Source organism: Carcharodon carcharias, chromosome 21, assembly GCF_017639515.1.
Source record: "Carcharodon carcharias isolate sCarCar2 chromosome 21, sCarCar2.pri, whole genome shotgun sequence".
Taxonomy (NCBI): Eukaryota; Metazoa; Chordata; class Chondrichthyes; order Lamniformes; family Lamnidae; genus Carcharodon; species Carcharodon carcharias.
This window is the reverse complement of record NC_054487.1, coordinates 23,695,708-23,716,265: the sequence shown is the minus strand read 5'-3', so window position 1 is coordinate 23,716,265 and position 20,558 is coordinate 23,695,708. Positions and strand designations below refer to the sequence as shown.

The 20,558-nt window shown below is 45.5% G+C and overlaps 1 protein-coding gene across 2 annotated transcripts in view; it reads left to right on the top strand.

Annotated features, from left to right (window-relative positions):
• Positions 1-20,558, top strand: part of kdm5a (lysine (K)-specific demethylase 5A) — a 224,200-nt gene that overhangs the window by 63,255 nt on the left and 140,387 nt on the right. For both annotated transcript variants that reach the window (XM_041215725.1, XM_041215724.1), the window contains one exon: positions 17,039-17,197. In XM_041215725.1, coding sequence (XP_041071659.1) covers positions 17,039-17,197 — 159 coding nt within the window. The remainder of the gene's footprint in view (positions 1-17,038; positions 17,198-20,558) is intronic.

The window sequence follows — 20,558 nt, the reverse complement described above, 5'->3', positions numbered from 1 at the left end:
AACATTTCCAGTCTGTATGACCCTCCTTCAGAGCTGGAGAGAAGTGAAAGTTTGATGAAAGTTATACTGTTTAAGGGGGGTGAGCCTGGTGGAGCTGGATAGAAGGCCAGCGATAAGTGGGGACAAAGGATGGATTGACAAAGCTGTCATGAACTAAAGGACAAAGGGAGTGTTAGTGGTAGCAGTTAATGCTAAAAAGGTGCTGATAGTGGTATAAAGGTAAGAAAGCAGAATGTGATAATGAACCATAGAAAAGTTACAGCACAGAAGGTAGCCATTCGGCCCATCTTGTCCATGCCAGCCCGAGGACACCCAGGTGCCCTTTCTAATCACACCTTCCTGCAACCAGCCCATAGCCCTGCAGGTTACAGCACTTTAGATGCAGATCCAGGTACTTTTTAAAAGAGTTTAGAGTTTCTGCCTCTACCACCAACTTGGGCAGTGAATTCCAGACACCCACTACCCTCTGCATAAAAAAGTTCTTCCTCATGTCCCCCTATGCCTTCTGCCACTTATCTTGAATCTATGTCCTCTGGTTCTAGAATTCTCCACCAGGGAAACAATTTTATCCTGTCCACTCTATCTATTCCCCTCATAATTTTGTACACTTCAATCAAGTCACCTCTTAGCCTTCTTTGTTCTAAGGAAAATAACCCCAACCTATGCAATCTCACCTCGTAGCTACACTTTTCTAACCCTGGCAACATTCTTGTAAACTTCCTCTGCACTCTCTCCAGAGCTATTACGTCCTTCCTGTAATGTGGTGACCAGAACTGCACACAATACTCCAGTTGTGGCCTCACCAGTGTTTTATACAATTCCAACATTATATCTTTACTTTTATATTCTATACTTCTGCCAGTGAAGGAGAGCATTCCATATGCCTTCTTTACAACCTTGTCTACTTGAACTGCTGCCTTCAGGGACCTGTGTACTTGTACGCCAAGATCTCTCACTTTATCTACCCCTCTTGGTACTTCTCCCAGAATGCTTCTCAGTCACTTCTCACTACCATCCTCTGTTGGATGCTCTTCTTGCTGTTGAGTGCAAGGGTCCTTCTCCTCGATCCCCTTCTGAGTTGCGGTGACTGTGCTGACTTCTCCCAGAATGCTTCTCAGTCACTTCTTACTACCGCCCTCTGAAATAGTAGAACAAGGGTAGCATTGTGTGAAAGAACAACATGGGACAAGTAACAGACGGCTCTGTAGAGGATGGGATGGGGTGAGGGTGGTGGTGAGGAAAAAAAGGATAGAAAATGGAATAAAACCACAGATAAATAAAAGTAAGTTGTTTAAAAATGAACGTAGAAAAAACAGGATTAAAAAAAGTGGGTGAGAATGTAGGAGAGAGTCCATGGTCTGAAGTTGTTGAACTCGATGTTAAGCCTGGAGGGCTGTAAAGTGCCTGATCGGAAGATGAAATGTTTTCCTTCAGTTTGGGTTGAGCTTCACTGGAGCATTGCAGCAGGCCAAGGACAGACGTGTGGGCATGAGAGCAGGGTGGAGTGTTGAAATTACAAGCGACAGGAAGGTCTGGGTTATGCTTGCAGACACGTTGGAGGTGTTCCGCAAAGTGGTTACCCATTGGGGAGTTTGCTCTCTCCAAAGTAGAGGAGACCACATTGGGAGCAGCAGATGCAGTCGACCAATTTGAAGAAGGTGCTTCACTTGAAAGGAGTGTTTGGGCCCTTGGACGGTGAGGAGGGAGGAAATAAAGGGGCAGGTGTTGCACCTCCTGCGATTGCATGGGAAGGTGCCGTGGGAAGGGAATGAGGTGTTGGGGGTGATGGAGGAATGCACCAGGGTGTCCCGGAGGGAATGGTCCCTACGGAATGCTGACGGAGTGAAGGGAAGATGTGTTTGGTGGTGGCATCATGCTGGAGTTGGTGGAAATGGCAGAGGATGATCCTTTGAATGCGGAAGATGCTGGGGTGAAAAGTGAGGACAAGGGGGACCCTATCATGGTTCTGGAGGGAGAAGAAGGTGTGAGATCCGATCCGCGGGAGATGGGTCAGACACAACTGAGAGCCCTGTCAACCACAGTTGGGGGGAAACCTTGGTTAAGGAAGACATGTTAGAAGCGTGGTTTTGGAAAGTGGCATCATCGGAACGGGTGTGACGGAAGCAAAGGAACTGAGAGAATGGGATGGAGTCCTTACAGGAAGCAGGGTGTGCGGAGCTGTTGTTGAGGTAGCTGTGGGAGTTGGTGGGCTTGTAATGAATATTGATGGACAGTCTATCACCGGATATGGGAGACAGGGAGGTCAAGGAAGGGAAGGGAAGTGTTGGAGATGGACCATGTGAAAGTGATAGAGGGGTGGAAATTGGAAGCAAAATTGATAAATTTTTCCAAGTCCAGACGAGAGCATGAAGTGGCATCGAAGCAGTCATTGAGGAGGCCGGAGTAGGACTGGAACAAGGAATGTTCCACAGACCCCATGAAGAGACAGGCATAACCGGGACCCATGCGGGTCCTCATAGCCACACCTTTTATTTGGAGGAAGTGAAACAAGTTTAAGGAGAAATTGTTCAGTGAGAGAACAAGTTCATCCAGGTGGAAGGGAGTGGTGGTGGATGGTGATTGTTCAGGCCTCTGTTCAAGGAAGAAACGTATTGATTACTGTGTATGTGTGGTTTGGAGGGGACACGCTGATTACTGTGTGTCTGTGGTGTAAAGGGGACAGGCTGATTACTGTGTATGTGGTGTGGAGGGGACAGGCTGATTACTGTTGGTGTGAAGGGGACAGGTTGATTACTGTGTGTGTGTGAGATGGGGCGAGGCTGATTACTGTTTGTGAGAAGGGGACAGGCTGATTACTGTGTATGTGTGAGAGATAAGACAGGCTGATTACTGTGTATGAAAGATATCCTGCCTATCCTCAAAAACCACCACCTTTAATTTTAATATCACAAAAGCTTGCTGCTGAATTATTTAATTGGGAAAAAATTTTTAAATTAAAAATATTGAAAAAATACTGATTACAAAATTTAAAATATTGAAAAAATACTGATTACAAAATTAAAAATATTGAAAAAATACTGATTACAAAATTAAAAATATTGAAAAAATACTGATTACAGGCAGTAGGAGAGCACATACATTCTGTCCATGACAGTTGGCAAATGTTCTATTGAAAGTGGATGACCTCACATGGTACTTTCTGAATGGTGAAAAGCTAGAAGCAGTGGAGATCCAAAGAGACTTGTTGAGTTGGGAGGGGGGGTATTTTAGGTATATAGATCATTGAAATGCCATGAACAGGTACGAAAAATAATTAAGGCGACTGGAATGCTGGCCTTTATATCTAGAGAACTGGAATAAAAGGAGTCCAAGCCATGGTTCAGCTATACAAAGCACTGGTTAGACCACACTTGGAGAACAATTAGCAACTCTGGATACCACATCTTAGGAAGGATATATTGACCTTGGAGCAAGTTCAGTGTAGATTTTAAAGAATGATACCTGGACCCCCAAGTATTAAGCTATAAGGAGAGATTAAACAAACTAGGATTGTATTCCCTGGAATTTAGACGGTTCGGGTTAATTTGATCAAAGCATTCAAGATATTAGGGGAACAGAGGGTAAATTTGGAGAAACTATTCATGTTAGTTAGTTCTAGTTCTAGGGGGCATTGTCAAAAAAATGGAGCCAGAACTTGTTAACATGAAATTACGAAACAGTTCTTCATGCAAAGGGTGGTAGAAATCTGAAACTCTTTCCACAAACAAATTGATTAGTTGTTAATTTTAAAGTTGAGATTAATAAAATTTTAACCAAAGTTAGTAAGGGTTATGGGGCAAATGCGGATTCATGGAGTTAGGTCATGGATCAACCACTATCTCAATGAATGGCAGAACAGGCTTCAGGGGCTGAGTGGCCTCCTTCTGTTTATTTGTTCCTCCTGTTCAATGTCTCCTCCGCTGTCCAAAGCCTTCCCATTAAATGCTGTTTGTCTCTGGTTGCTGTTCATCTATACTTATGGTCCATGCATGAATGTTAGCTTGTCTGTTCTCTCCACACATGATTACTGAACTAGATGTTTTTTATAGCGTTTTCTGTTTCAATAAACCTGTGTAAGAGCTCCTGGCTGGAATCAAAATAAGGGGTTCTGATGGTCCAGTTTAGAGTGACAGGATTACTTTGGCTTATGCAATGGAAAATGAATCACCATGGATTTTCAGACCAACAAGGCAGTGTTCCAGTACCTGGTCTGAACTCCCTAGTTCCAAGCAGTTAGCAGAGTTGTGTGACACCTTGGAGGAATGGCAGTGTAGAGCGGTGGAGTCACACTGTGATCATTGGCTCCAGCATATTAATGGAGGATATTTTAACAAAATGAATTCTCTGTGCCACACTTGGGGAATTTAAAGAGCCATGCAGGGCTGCAGTATTCCAAGGAATGACTGATCAGGCAGTTTAGCTCGTTAATGGGTTTTTAAAAATTCATTTAAGGGACGTGGGTGTTACTGACTAGGCCAGCATTTACTGCCCATCCCAAATTGCCCTTGTTCAGAGGGCATTTAAGAGTCAACCACATTGCTATGGGTCTGGAGTCACATGTAGGCCAGACCAGAGCTTCCCTAAAGGGCATTAGTGAACCAGAAGGGTTTTTACAACAATCGGCCATGGTTTCATGGTAATCACCAGGCTTTCAACTCCAGATTTTTATTGAATTCAGATTTCACCATCTGCCATTGTGGGATTTGAACCTGGGTCCCCAGAACATTATGCTGAGTCTCTGGAACACTAGTCCAGTGACAACACCAGTACGCCACCGCCTCCCCATGTTGATGCTGTAGAGCCATTACCAGGCACTGGAATTCTGGCCACCTAGCTGCTGTTAATGCTGCCCTATTGGGCATAGAGCTCGAATCGGATAAACTGCAGTATATACCAGCTATAAGGTGCACTACAGCAACTCGCCAAGCCGCCTTGGACACCACCTTCCAAATCTCTGTGACCTCTACCGTCTAGAAGAACAAGGGCAGCAAACTTATGAGAAGACCACTCAAGTTTCCCTTTAAAGAAGTGAGGTTAGAAGGGAAAATGTGGGGGACAGATGGAAGTAAGTAGAAGTGGCCTTATCTGTGAGTGAAGCAATGGGAGTGGAAAAGTCTTGTGAGATGGCAAGGTTGAAGGGGTGGCTATGAATATGGGTAGGATAGATTATGTGGAGGGAGAAGTTCTGGGAAGACGAGGGCAATGAAATCAGAAGAGTTGATAGAGGTTGAAACCACTGAGAATGAAAAGTCAAGGTGCGGAGCAACGAAAGAAGGGATGATATGAAACCTGGTGTGGATTTGGTTGGGGTTGTAGAGAACAAGGATTTTAGGAACATTGGATATTGCAGCAGGAGTAGGCCATTCAGCCTGTCAAGTCTGCTCTGCCATTCAATATGACCATGGCTGACCATCCACTTCATAACTTCTTTCCCACAATTTCCCCATATCCCTTTGTCATTGTAGTCCATGTCCAAATGCAGCAAAACTTGGACAGTACCCAGGTTTGGGCTAACAAGTGGCAAGTAATATTGGTGCCATGCAAGTGCCAGGCAATGACCATCTCCAACAAGAGAGAATCCAACCATCGACCCTTGACATTCAATGGCATTACCATCGCTGAAATCCCCACTATCAACATCCTAAGGGTTACCACTGACCAGAAACTGAACTGCACTAGCCACATAAATACTATGACTACAAGAGCAGGTCAGAGGCTAGTAATCCTGCAGTGAATAACTTGTCTTCTGACTCCCGGAAACTTGTCCGCCATCTACAAGGCACAAGTCAGGAGTGTGATGGAATACTCCCCACTTGCTTGGACGAGTGCAGCTCCAACAACACTCAAGAAGCTTGACACCATCCAGGACAAAGCAGCCCGCTTGATTGGCACCCCACCCACAAACATTCACTCCCTCCAGCACTGATGCCCAGTAGCAGCAATGTGTACCATCTACAAGATGCATTGCAGGCTCCTTAGACAGCACCTTCCAAAACCATGACTGCTACCATCTAGAAGGACAAGGACAGCGGATAGATGGGAACACCACCACCTGGAAGCTTCCCTCCAAGTCATTCACCAACCTGACTTAGAAATATGTCGCTGTTCCTTCACTGTCGCTGGGTCAAGATCCTTGAACTCCCTTCCTAACAGCACTGTGGGTTGACCTATGCCACATAGGCTGCAGCAGCTCACCATCACCTTTTCAAGGGCAATTAGGGATGGGCAATAAATGCTGGCCTTGTCAACGATGCCCACATCCCATGAATGAATAATATAAAAAAATTAGGTATGTTAATCTTTGCTTCAGACACACTCAATGACTGAGCTTCCTCAGCCATCTGAGATAGAGAATTCCAAAGATTCACTACCCGCTGAGTAAAAATATTTGTCCTTGGTCCTAAGTGACTTCCCCCTTATTTGAAATTGTGTACCCTGGTTCTAGACTCCCCAACCAGGGGAAGCATCTTACCTGCATCTGCCCTGTCTATTCCTTTGTGTTTTGTAGGTTTCAATGAGATTACCTGTCATTCTTCAAACTCTAGAGAATACAGGCCCAGTTTCCCCAATCTCTCTTCGTAAGACAGTCCCACCAAACCAGGAACAAGTCTGGTGAATCTGTGTTGCACTCCCTCTATGGCAATAATATCCTTCCTTGGGTAAGGGGACCAAAACTCTGCACACAACTCCATGTGCAGTCTAACCAAGCTTCTATACAATTGAAGCAAGACTTCACAACCCCTGTACTCAAATCTTCTTGTGATAAAGGCTAACATTCCATTAGCCTTCCTAGTTGCCTGCTGCACCTGCATGCTAACTTTCAGTGACTTATGGACAAGAACACCCGGGTCCCTATGTGCATCTACACTTTCTAATCTCTTAGCATTTAGGAAATACTCTGCACATCTGTTCCTTCTGCCAAAGTGGATAACCTCACATTTTTCCACATTATATTCCATCTGCCATGTTCTTGCTCACTCGCTAAGTCTGCTCAAATCTTCTTGAAGCTGTTTTGCATCTTCCCCAAAACACACATTCCCGCCTAGCTTTGTGTCATCCATATCCAAATCATTGATAAATATTGTGAACAGCTAAAGCCCAAGTACTGATCCTTTTGGTACCCCACTAGTCACAGCCTGCCAACACGAGTGACCTATTTATTCCTACTCTATTTTCTGCCTGTTAACCACTCCTTAATCCATGCCAGTTTGTTGCCTCCTATCCCATGTGTTTTCATTTTACTAACCAACCTGCTGTGGGAGACTTTATCAAAAAAGCCTTCTGAAAATCCAAGTATACTATGTCCCCTCAATCAATTCTGTTAGTAACATCCTCAAAAAACTCCCAACAGGTTCGTCAAACATGAATTCCCATTCAAAATCCCATGTTGGCTATGCCCAATCAGATCACTATTATCCAAGTGTCCATTCATCACATCCTTTTATTTGAAGGAATTTTAAGGGAGGGCTGAGAACAGTGGGACAATGTGAGGTGCTGTAAGGAGGGGAAGGTGCCAGAGGAGTTGAGGGTCAGATCAAGGTGTGATATGAATTTAAGGGCCATACTGCCACCACAACATTCTGTGTGAGGCTGGTGTTAGAAGATATAACCAGGAGGGGAGGTTTCAGTGTAGAGTCATAGAGGTCTACAGCACAGAAGAAGGCCCTTCGGTCCATCGAGTCTGCACCGGTCAAACAAGTACCTAACTATTCTAATCCTATTTTCCAGCACCAGGCCCATAGCCTTGTATACCATGGCATCGCAAGTGCACATCCAAATACTTCTTAAATGTTATGACGGTTTCTGCCTCTACCACTTTTTCAGGCAGTGAGTTCCAGATTCCCACCACCTTCTGGGTGAAAAAATTCTTGCTCACATCCCCTTCTAAACCTCCTGCCCCTTACCTTAAATCTATGTCCCCTGGTTATTGATCCCTTCACCAAGGGGAAAAGTTCCTTCCTGTCTACCCTATCAATGCCCCTCATAATTTTATACACCTCAATCAGGTACCCCCTCAATCTCAAAAACAGAATTACCTGGAAAAACTCAGCAGGTCTGGCAGCATCGGCGGAGAAGAAAAGAGTTGACGTTTCAAGTCCTCATGACCCTTCGACAGAACTTGAGTTCGAACTCAAGTTCTGTCGAAGGGTCATGAGGACTCGAAACGTCAACTCTTTTCTTCTCCGCCGATGCTGCCAGACCTGCTGAGTTTTTCCAGGTAATTCTGTTTTTGTTTTTGTTTTGGATTTCCAGCATCCGCAGTTTTTTTGTTTTTACCCCCTCAATCTCCTCTGCTCCAGGGAAAGTAACCCCAGCCTAGCCAATCCCTCCAGCCCAGGCAACTATTCTGGTAAATCTCCTCTGCACTCTCTCTAGTGCAATCACGTCTTTTCTATAATGCGGATTCCAGAACTGCACACAATAGTCTAGCTGTGGCCTAACCAGCGTTTTATACAGTTCTAGCATAACCTCCCTGCTCTTATATTCTGTAAAATGCTGCCAGACCTGCTGAGTTTTTCCAGGTAATTCTGTTTTTGTTTTGGATTTCCAGCATCCGCAGTTTTTTTGTTTTTATCTTATATCCTGTGCCTCACCTAATAAAGGCAAGTATCCCACATGCCTTCTTAACCACCTTATCTACCTGTCCGGCTACCTTGAGGGACCGGTGGACATGTACACCAAAATCCCTCTGATCCTCGGTACTTCCCAGGGTCCTACCATTCATCAGGTATTCCCATGCCTTGTTTGTCCTGCCCAAGTACATCACCTCACACTTACCCGGATTAAATTCCATTTGCCACTGACCAGCTCATCTATATCCTCCTGTAATCTAAGGCTATCCTCCTCACTATTTACCACCCCACCAGTTTTCGTGTTATCTGCGAACTTACGGATCAACCCTCCTACATTCAAGTCTAAATCGTTTATGTATACCACAAATAGCAACGGATCCAACACCGATCCCTGTGGACCCCCACTGGACATAGGCATCCAGTCTCAAAAACACCCCTCGACCATCACCCTCTGCTTCCTGCCACTCAGCCAATTCTGGATCCAATTTGCCAAATTGCCTTGGATTCCATGGGCTCTTACCTTCGTTATCAGTCTCCCATGCGGGACCTTATCAAAAGCTTTGCTGAAGTCCAAGTAGACTATGTCACATGCATTGCCCTCATCTACACACCTGGTCACCTCTTTGAAAAATTCAATTAAATTGATCAGATGTGACCTCTCCTTAATAAAACTATGCTGACTGTCCTTGATTAATTCCTGCCTCTCCAAGTGTAGATTAATTTTGTCCCTCAGAATTGCTTCCAATAGTTTTCCCACCACTGCGGTTAGACTGACTGACCTGTAGTTCCCTGGTTTACCCATTCCTCTCTTCTTGAATAATGGTACCACATTGGCTGTCCTCCAGTCCTCTGGGACCTCTCCTGTGGCCAGAGAGGTATTGAAAATAATTGCCAGTGCCCCTGCTATCTCCTCCCTTGCCTCACTCAACAGCCTCGGATGCATTTCATCCGGGCCTGGAGATTTATCTACTTTTAAGCCTGCCAGGCCACTTAAAACTTCTCCCCTTTCTGTGATAATTTCTTTAATTCTAGCACAGTCCTTCTGTACCCATGTCGTCCCTCTCACTTGTGAACACCGACACAAAGTATTCATTTAGAACCCTACCTATGTCTTCCGGCTCCACGCACGAATTACCACTATGGTCCTACTCTTTCCCTCGTTATCCTCTTACTCTTAATGCACTTGTAAAATAACTTTGGATTTTCCTTTATTTTACCTGCCAATGTTTTTCATGCCCTCTTTTCGCTCTCCTAATTTCCTTTTTAAGTTTCCCCCTACATATTCTATACTCCTCTAGGGCTTCTGCTGTTTTGAGCCCTCGGTATCTGCCATAAGCCTCCCTTTTTCTCTTTATCCAATCCTGTATATCCCTCAACATCCAGGGTTCCCTGGATTTCTTTGTCCTACCCTTTGTCTTTACTGGAATACGTTTGCCGTGTACTGTCCCTATTTCCTCCTTGAATGAGTCCCACTGCTCTGATGCAGATTTACCTATAAGTAACTGTCCCCAGTTCACTCGGGCCAAATCATATCTGATCATAATAAAATCGATCCTCCCCCAATTTCGAACTCTGATTTCTGGCCCATCCTTGTCCTTTTCCATAACAACCTTGAATCTAATGGAGTTATGATCACTGTCTGCAAAATGCTCCCCCACTGATACCTCTTCCACTTACCCGGCTTCATTCCCTAAAATTAAGTCCAGGACCGCCCCCTCTCTTGTAGGACCTTCCAGGTACTGGCTGAAAAAGCTCTCCTGGATGCATTTAAGAGTTCTGCTCCCTGTAAACCTATCATACTATGACTAACTCAGTTAATGTTGGGGAAGTTGAATCCCCCACTATTACTACCCTATTATTTTTAAACTTCCCTGATGTTTGCCTACATATCTGCTCTTCTATTTCTCCCTGACTGTTTGGGAGCCTATAGTACACTCCCAGCAACATGATTGCTCCTTTTTTGTTTTTCAGTTCGACCCATATGGCTTCATTTAAGGAGCCTTCTAAGATGCCTTCCCACCTTACTGCTGTAATTGATTCCCTGATCAATATTGCTATACTGCCTCCTCTTTTACCTCCTTCCCTGTCTCGCCTGAAGACCCTATATCTGGCAATATTGAGCTGTCAATCCTGCCCCTCTCTCAACCATGTCTCTGTGACAGTAATTACATTATACTTCCATGTGTTAATTTGTGCCCTCAACTCTTCTGCCTTATTAGTCAGACTCCTTGCATTAAAATAAATACCATCCAACCTTGTCAAACTCCTTTGTGCCTTAACTGGCCTAGAATATCTATGCCTTCCAGACTCACTTGCTCTCTCTTCTGGTTTTAGCTGCGTATCTACCCCTGCTGAACCTCCTCTCAGAATCCCATCACCCTGTTTTTAATCTGTTTCCTAGCTCCCTAAATTCTGCTTACAGGGCCTCATCCCTCTTTCTACCTATGCTGTTGGGACCAATATGTACCATGATCTCTGTCTATTTGCCTTCCCCCTTTAGAGTTCAGTGACATCCTTGACCCTGGCACCAGGGAGGTAATATACCATCCTGGAGTCACGCCTACGGCTGCAGAAACGCCTGTCTGTTCTCCTTACTATTGAGTTTTCTACCACTATTGCTCCCCCCCGCCCCCCCGGCTGAACCACTCAGTACCATGAGCATGGCTGCACTCCCCGGAGGAACTGTCACTCTCACCGTTTTCCAACACAGAAAAGCGGTTTTTGAGGGAGATGCGCCCTGGGGATTTCCTGACAACCTGCCTGACACCTTTTTTCTCCTGACTGATGGTCACCCATTCCTTCTTGGTCTGCACTTCCCTAAGCTCTGGGGTGACCACATCTAAACGTGTGCTATCCACGAAACTCTCAGCCTCGTGGCTGCACCTCGGTGCCTCCAGCTGCCGCTCAAGCTCCGAAACATGGAGCTCAAGTAGCTGCAGCTGGTGGCACTTCCTGCACATGTGGTCGGTCAGAGCGCAAGGGGCGTCTAGGACTCCCAACTTGTTGCAGGCAGTACGTAACATGGGACTGACCTGCCCTGCTATGCCGCTAGTTGAGAAACACCCCCCTTTAAGTTAAATACAGTAAAAAAACAAATGTTAAATTATTTATGTACTTTAAATAAAAACTAGAACCCTTACCTTTCCTTAGTTTAATCTATTGGAGAAAAAATACTGGAGAAAAACACTTACCCATTACTCACCAGTCGGCCCTCACCTTTGTGCTGACGTCACTTTTTGAAGTGACTGCTTCACAGCGATGCTGACTGCAGGACACTCTTCCCAGACTGCTTCACTGCGATGCTGCCTGCAGGACACTCTTCCCAGACTGCTTCACAGTGATGCTGCCTGCAGGACACTTTTCCTAGGATGTTTCACTGCGATGCTGCCTGCAGGACACTCTTCCCAGGCTGTTTCACTGCGATGCTGCCTGCAGGACACTCTTCCCAGGGTGTTTCGCTGCGATGCTGACTGCAGGACACTCTTCCCAGGCTGTTTCGCTGCGATGCTGACTGCAGAACACTCTTCCCAGGCTGTTTCGCTGCGATGCTGACTGCAGGACACTCTTCCCAGGCTGTTTCGCTGCGATGCTGACTGCAGGACACTCTTCCCAGGCTGTTTCGCTGCGATGCTGACTGCAGGACACTCTTCCCAGGCTGTTTCGCTGCGATGCTGACTGCAGGACACTCTTCCCAGGCTGTTTCGCTGCGATGCTGACTGCAGGACACTCTTCCCAGGCTGTTTCGCTGCGATGCTGACTGCAGGACACTCTTCCCAGGCTGTTTCGCTGCGATGCTGACTGCAGGACACTCTTCCCAGGCTGTTTCGCTGCGATGCTGACTGCAGGACACACTTCCCAGGCTGTTTCGCTGCGATGCTGACTGCAGGACACTCTTCCCAGGCTGTTTCGCTGCGATGCTGACTGCAGGACACTCTTCCCAGGCTGTTTCGCTGCGATGCTGACTGCAGGACACTCTTCCCAGGCTGTTTCGCTGCGATGCTGACTGCAGGACACTCTTCCCAGGCTGTTTCGCTGCGATGCTGACTGCAGGACACTCTTCCCAGGCTGTTTCGCTGCGATGCTGACTGCAGGACACTCTTCCCAGGCTGTTTCGCTGCGATGCTGACTGTAGGACACTCTTCCCAGCATTGCTGCACTGTGATGCTGACTGCAGGACACTCTTCCCAGTAAATGGGATGGTATCATTAACCATGAGCCAGATTTCCAGATCAAGGCCAATATATCAATGCCGTCATCCACATTAGGATCATAGTTAACAAAGTCCTTGTTCATAATTGAACACATATTCTGGAGATGGCTGTGGAGACGGGCAGTGATCGTTACTTTGTTGGCATCTAACTTAATGTAATCACTCCAGAAATCCGTACCACTTAATCATCTTTAATAATGTCCCATGTAGTACCTTGTCAAAGACATTCTGCACGCGCATGTACTGCACGCGCATGTACACAACACCCCCTGCACTTTCCTATCTATCATGTTTGTTAACCTTCAAAAGAAGGTTTTGAGATTTGTTGAGTATGATTGTTTCTTTTGAAATGCCTGCTGACTTTTTATGTAGTTACGTGGGAATTTCATCCTTAATTATAGATCCTAATATTTTCCCTCACCACAGGTGTTCAGCTCACTGGCCTGTCATCTGATTTGGCTTTTTTCCCCCCTTTTAAAAATGGGTCCTACGTTGGCCATCCTCCAGTGCTCTGATACACATCCATCCTTAATAGAATCTGAGGGTCCTGGCAGTCTCCTCCTTCATCTCCCTCCAAATTCCAGGATGTATCCTGTCTACCCTGGAATTTTGCACTCCTTTAGCTTGGCAAATTCATCTAACATTTTCCTCTCATCCATTATATCACCTAACTTGCTCACAGCCACTTCAGAATTTATTTCCTCTTCGATACCCTTGTATTTAGTAAGAGAAATGCAAAGTACTTAAATATTTCCACTGCTTAAGTTATCATCTACAGGTTATTGATATTCTTGTAAAATTTCTTTTGATGCTCCTTTATTTTCTTGTTCCTTTACTATTGCTTGACATTATTTTCTCATGTTCTCCTTTAGATTTTTCATTGCTACAATATTATAGTCCATGTAGACACCCATCAATTTTATTTTTTTCCAACATTTTTATTTATCCATGCCATCCTGAAACTGCTGGTAGTTATGATTTTTTTAGTAGGGACATATGAAATAGGAGCAGGGTTAGGCCATTCAGCCTGTGAAGCCTGCTTCACCATTTAAACAGATCATGGCTGATCATCTAGCTCTACGCCATTTTCCCCAGTTATCCCTTGGTGTTATCAGTATCCAGAAACCTATCGATTTCTGTCTGGAATATGCTCAACAATTGAGCTTTCACAGTCCTTTGGGGTGGAGAATTTCAAAGATTCACCACTGAGTGAAGAAATACCTCCTCATCTCAATCTTAAACGGCCTGCCCCTTATTCTGAGACTGTGTGCCCAGATTCTAGACTCACCAGTCAGGGGAAACATCCTATCCATACCTACACTGTCACACCCTGAAAGAGTTTTGTAAGTTTCAATGAGATCACCTCTCATTCTTTGAAACTCCAATGTCCAGCCTCCTCAATGTCTCCTGATAAAACAATCCTGCCATCCCTGTGATACCCTGGTGAACCTCCATTGCACTTGCTCAATGGCAAGTACATCCTCCTTTGGATAAGGAGACCAAAACACTCTCTCACTACCCGTGCGATCTCACCAAGACTCCATATAATTGCAACAGGACACCTTTACTCCTCTACTCAAATCTCCTTGTGATGAAGGCCATTTGCCTTCCTAATTGCTTGCTGCCCTGACATGCTAGTCTTTAGTGATTTATGAACAAGGACACCCAGGACCCTTTGGACATCAACACTTCCCAACCCCTCACTGTTTAAGAAATACCCTGACTTTCTGTTTTTTATACCAAAGTGGATAACTCACACAGGGGTGGGGGTGGCATAGTGGTATTGTCACTGGACTAATAATCCAGAGACCCAGGGGACCTGAAACAGAAATGACGATTATAAGCTCAGCCCTGTCGACCATGCAAAGTCCTCCTTACTAACATCTGGGAGCTTGTGCCAAAATTGGGAGAGCTGCCTCACAGACTAGTCAAGCAACAGCCTGACATAGTCATTTTCATGGAATCATACTTTACAGATAATGTCCCAGGCACCACCATCACGCTCCCTGGCTATGTTCTATCCCACTGGAAGGACGCACCCAGTAGAGGTGGCGGGCACAGTGGTATACTGTCGGGAGGGCGTAACCCTGGGAGTCCTCAACATCGACTCCAGACCCCATGAAGTCCTGTGGCATCAGGTCAAACATGGGCAAGGAAACCTCCTGCTGATTACCACGTATCGCTTCCCTTCAAGCTTTTGAATCAGTGCTCCTCCATGTTGAACACCACTTGGAGGAAGGACTGAGGGTGGCAAGGACGCAGAATGCACTCTACGTGGGAGACTTCAATGCCCATCACCAAAAGTGGCTCGGTAGCACCAGTATAGACCAGGCAGGCTGAGTCCTAAAGGACGTAACTGCTAGATTGGGTCTGTGGCAGGTGGTGAGGAAACCACCAAGAGGGAAAAACATATTTGACCTTGACCTCACCAACCTGCCTTGCCTTAAATGCATCTGTCCATGACAGGATCAGTAGGAGTGACCACTGCATAGTCCTTGCGGAGACTTTAAGTCCCAGCTTCACATTCAGGATACCCTCCATCATGGTGTGTGGCACTACCACCGTGCTAAATGGGATGGATTTCGAACAGATCCAGCAATTTGAGACTGGGCAACCATGCATGAGATGTTGTGGGCCATCAAAACAGCAGAATTGTATACAACTGCAATCTGTAACCTCCTGGCTTGGCATATCCCCCACTCTACCATTACCACCAAGCCAAGGGATCAATCCTGCTTCAATGGTGAACGCAGGAGAGAATGCCAGGAGCAGCATGTCTAAAAATGAGGTGTCAACCTAATGAAGCTACAACATAGGAATACTTGCATGCCAAACAGCATATAAAGGAAGCGATAGAGCTAAGTGATTCCACAACCAACGTATTGTTTCTAAGCTCTGCAGTCCTGCCACATTCAATCATGAATGGTGGTGGATAATTAAACAACTCACTTGAGGAGGAGGCTCTACAAATATCCCCATCCTCAATGATGGGGGAGCCCTGCACATCAGTGCAAAAGATAAAGCGGAAGCATTTGCAACAATCTCCAGCCAGAAGTGCCGAATGGATGACCCATCTCGGCCTCAACTAGCGGATCCCAGCATCACAGATGCCAGTCTTCAGCCAATCCGATTCATTCCACGTGATGTCAAGAAATGGCTGAAGGCACTGGATACTGCAAAGACTGTGGGTTCTGACAATAATACTAAAGACTCGTACTCCAGAACTTGCTGGGCCCCTAGCCAAGCTGTTCCAGTATAGCTACAACACAGGCATCAAGCCAGTAATGTGAAAAATTGTCCAAATATGTCCACACAAAAAGGACAAATCTAACCCGGCCAATTACCACCCCATCATTCTACTCTCGAGCATCAGTTAAGTGTTGGAAGGGGTCACCAACAGTGCTATCAAGCAGCACTTGCTTAGCAATAACCTGTTCACTGATGCTCAGTTTGGGTTCCGCCAGAGTCTCTTTGCTCCTGATCTCATTACAGCCTTGGTTCAAACATGAACAAAAAAGCTGAACTCCTGAGCTGAAGTGAGAGTGACTGCCCTTGACACCAGGACAGCATTTGGCCGTGTGTGGCATCAAGGTGCCCTAGCAAAACTGGAGTCAGTGGGTGTCAGGGGGAAAACTCGCTGCTGGTGGAAGCCATACCTAGCACATTGTGGTTGTAGGTGGTCAGTCATCTCAGTTCGGGACATCACTGCTGGAGTTTCTCAGGGTAGTGACCTGTTCAGTCTTTTTTCTTGTCTGGCATATGTTTTCCAGGCCTGACTACTGTAGAGGAGTGCACTGAGGACGCAGGCTTGGTAGACTCTCAGTTTTGTGTTCTCAGCTTGCTGTTGTTCCACACTCTCTTACTCAGCTTGGACACAACAGCTCCAGCTTTTACGATGCATGTGTTGATCTGAGCATCAAGTGATAGATTGCTGGTGATTGTGGAGCCTGCATATGTAAAGCAATCCAGTGCCAATTTGTCAGTGCTGCTAGATGGTGGTATGGCAATAGCCTGGACAGTGACATTTGTCTCCCTAGTGATGATAGTTGAAGCAAACACTTTACAGCTGTGAGAGTATGTCCATTTGCTGCCACTGCAGGTGTTCCTCGGTATGAAATGTTAGTGGTCAGAATGGTAGTGAATTTTAGTATTTATAGTCAAGATGCAGAAGTATGAATTATTTAAATTACATTGTTTCAAATGTGTTTAGTTCATTTATCGAACTTCTGCTTACTTGCTTGTTTATCTCTTGCAGATTGACCTGTACGTTTGTCTTGTCTGTGCACGTGGGGATGATGAAGACCGCTTGCTATTATGTGATGGTTGTGATGATAGTTACCACACATTTTGTCTCATTCCTCCCCTTGTGGATGTGCCTAAGGGAGACTGGCGATGTCCCAAGTGTGTGGCTGAGGTATGGTACAGGCAGTTTTTCTTTCATGTTGCCAGTGGGTTGAAGTGGTGATAAAGTGCTCGGTTCTACTAAATTCAGTCCATTTTCTGCTTGTCATTTTTCAATTAATTGAGTTTTCTGTTATATTGACTCCATCATAGGGAGCCACTGCATGCTGTTTATTTTTATTATTTATTAGTTTATATTATTAAGGATACTTTGCAGCAGATTATGCATTTCTTTTCTCCCATTGTGACTCTTTGCAGCACGATAATGGGTCACAATGTCATTGAAAGTTTATTCCATTGTTGGAAGGATGAGTGATGAATGAATTGTATATTTTGGAATGAAACGTAAACCTTCCATTTTGGACTACAAAATTTAAAATTCAAGCCTGCCTTTTTATTTTGTTCATTTTTACAGGACGTGGGTTTTGCGGGCTGGGCCAGAATTTGTTGCCCAACCCTAACTGCCCTTGAGAAGGTGGTGGTGAGCTGCCTTCTTGAACCGCTGCAGACATTGTGGTGTAGGTACACCCATGTGCTGTTAGGGAGGGAGTTCCCGAATTTTGACCCAGTGACTGTGAAGGAGCAATGATATATTTTCAAGTCAGGATGGTGTGTGACTTTGAGGGGGATCTTCCAGGTGGTGGTGTTCCCATGTGTCTTTCATTTCCTACCAATTCTTCCTTGTACATACATGCATCTGACTCATACAACTAGCAGCTTGTGGAGTATATTTTTCCTTCTAGTTTTCTGTTTTCGCCCCCCCCGCCACCGTGAAGATGCCAACTCTCTTGCTGGAGTGTGGTTTTAAGAGTTCCCCAGTCACCTTTCTTTTTGTGTAATCCTAGACACTGAGTTTCGGCAGGTGAGTGGATGTGAGAGGATAGGTACTGAGCCAGCTCCTGTTCATGTACAGCTTGTTCTTTCCCCCATGTTCTGAATCCAATGAAGCTGCCTTCATTTTTGTGAAGTATCTAAAGTGTTACAATAGGAAATCCAGCACAGAAATGGAACATTCGGCCCAATCAGCCCATGCCAGCGTTTATGATCCACTCAAGCCTCCACTCTTCATTCCTCATCTAAATTTATCATTAACTCTTTTCTGCTCCCTCATTTGCTTGTCTAGCTTCTCCTTAAAAACATTTATGCTCTTCTCTTCAACTGTTCTTAATGGTGGAATGATGGTGAATTCCACATTCTCACTGCTTTTTGGGGTAAAGAAGTTTTTCCTAAGTTTCCTATTGGATTTCTTGGTGGCTATCTTATATCGATGGCCTCTAGTTATGATCTTCCCCACAAGAGGGAATCCACATATCAAAATCTCTCACAATTAATTGCTCTGTTCTAAAGACAAAACCACAGCTTCTTTAGTCTCTTCACATACCGGATGTCCTCCTTACATGGTAGACTTCTGATAAATCATATTTGAACCCTCTCCAAGGCCTTGACATCCTTCCTGAAGTGTGGTACTCAGAATCAGACAAGGCACACGAATTGAGACTGAACCAATGTTTTATTAAGGCTTAGCTTAACTTCCTTGCTTTTGTACTATGAGTGAGTAGTGGTGTGAGGGACCCTACCACAGATTTTCGTTTATGATGCTCTGCATAGGCCCCGAAGATAACCTGTGTCAGTTGAACGAACTGATGCAATGCCAGAACATCAGATCGGTAAATGCATGCGCAGATAGTATCTTTGTTAACCACTTATGACGCAACAAGAATTCTGAAGGTGGGCTCTGTTCTGGGGCTGATTAAAGGGCCATGAAACAAGCTTTGATTTTGCCTTCTTTTTGCTGAGGCAAAGTTTGAGGAAGCACTGTAGTGAGTTACTGGAGGAATTTGATGTTTGCTGCACACAGTAAGGGGGAGAAGCTTACGTAGGCATGGGGGTGCAGTTGCTGCAGGCTACTTGACCTGTAACATGATCAGGACATGGAGAGGAGGAGGTAGAGAGGAGAAGCTCTGCAAAGAGCGTGTTCCAGGTCCATGACTCCAACAGAAGTCAGTAGCAGTGCTTGAGGAGGCTTAGCTTCACCAAGGAGGTTATCACAGAGTTGTGCCACTGCCTTCACACAGCCAGACCCTCAAAGCAGGGTGAGGACAGCTTTCCTAATGGCCATGATGGTCACCATCACTCTATTCTATGCCTTTGCATCCTTCCAGGCAGGAACAGGTGGCATCTTGCAGTTTGCCATACATAGATGCGTCAGGGAGGTTGAAGAGGCACTGTATGTAAGTAGAGGAAACTTAATCCCCTTCTCCCAGAGGAACAGCAGCAGAATGAAACGGCACCTGGATTCACCAGGATAATGGCTTCCCGATGGTGTGTGGTGCCGTAGACTACACATGATGAGGAGGAAAAGGAATAGTTACCCAACCGGACGCTGCAAAAGGGACTTCTTGTGAGGTTTCACTTCAGTTAAAAGGAATTTCTCCAGCATTCCCCAACCATACATCCATATTGAACTCTTTGTCACAATGTCTTGGTCTACATTGAGTCAATGAAAGCCAACAGTACAAACCTTCACTCAACAGCTTTATCCATCCATGCACCAAAATATAAAACAAAAGAACCAATCACCTATATGCATGCTCGTACTGCGGGTGCTTTTGCCTGGCCTAGTTCTCGCATGCAAGTTGTGCAGTCCGAGACCACTTGCTTTCAAAGGGGAAGACTACATGATGTCCTTGAGCAACTTGGGTCTTGAGAGGCCCAGGTCTCAGACTGCACAACCTTGGCATGGGTGGCAGCAGTTGGGCTCACTGAGAGGCAACAGAAAGAGCAGTGGTGGAAATGCAAACACCGTCATCCAGCAGGTTTGTGCTTCGTGGAGCCAATGACATTTCCAAGGGCGGCCCCTCAGCAATCGTAGTAATCCACTGGAGTGCTAGACTGCTGAGAGAGCCTGCATGTCCTGTTGAGCACTGAGTTCCACATTCACAATGGCAGCAGTCTGAGCATGGATGGCAGACTCCATGGAACACATAAGAACATAAAAAATAGGAGCAGGAATGGGGCATTTGACCCCTCAAGCCTGCCCCACCATTCAATAAGATCATGGCTGATCTGCCCCAGGCCCCAACTCCTCTTTTGTGCCAGCTCCTCATAGCCCTCAACTCCCTGATTTTTCAAAAATCTATGAACCTCCTTTTTAAATACTTTCAGTGATCTAGCCTCCACAACTCTCTGGGGCAGAGAATTCCAGACATTCACTACCCTCTGAGCATCTCAGTTTTAAATAAGTGTCCCCTTATTTTGTAACTATGTCCCCTAATTCGAGATTCCCCCACTAGCAGAAACACCTTCTCAACATCTACTCTGTCAATCCCCCTCAGAATCTTGTATGTTTCAATAAGATCACCCCTCATTCTACT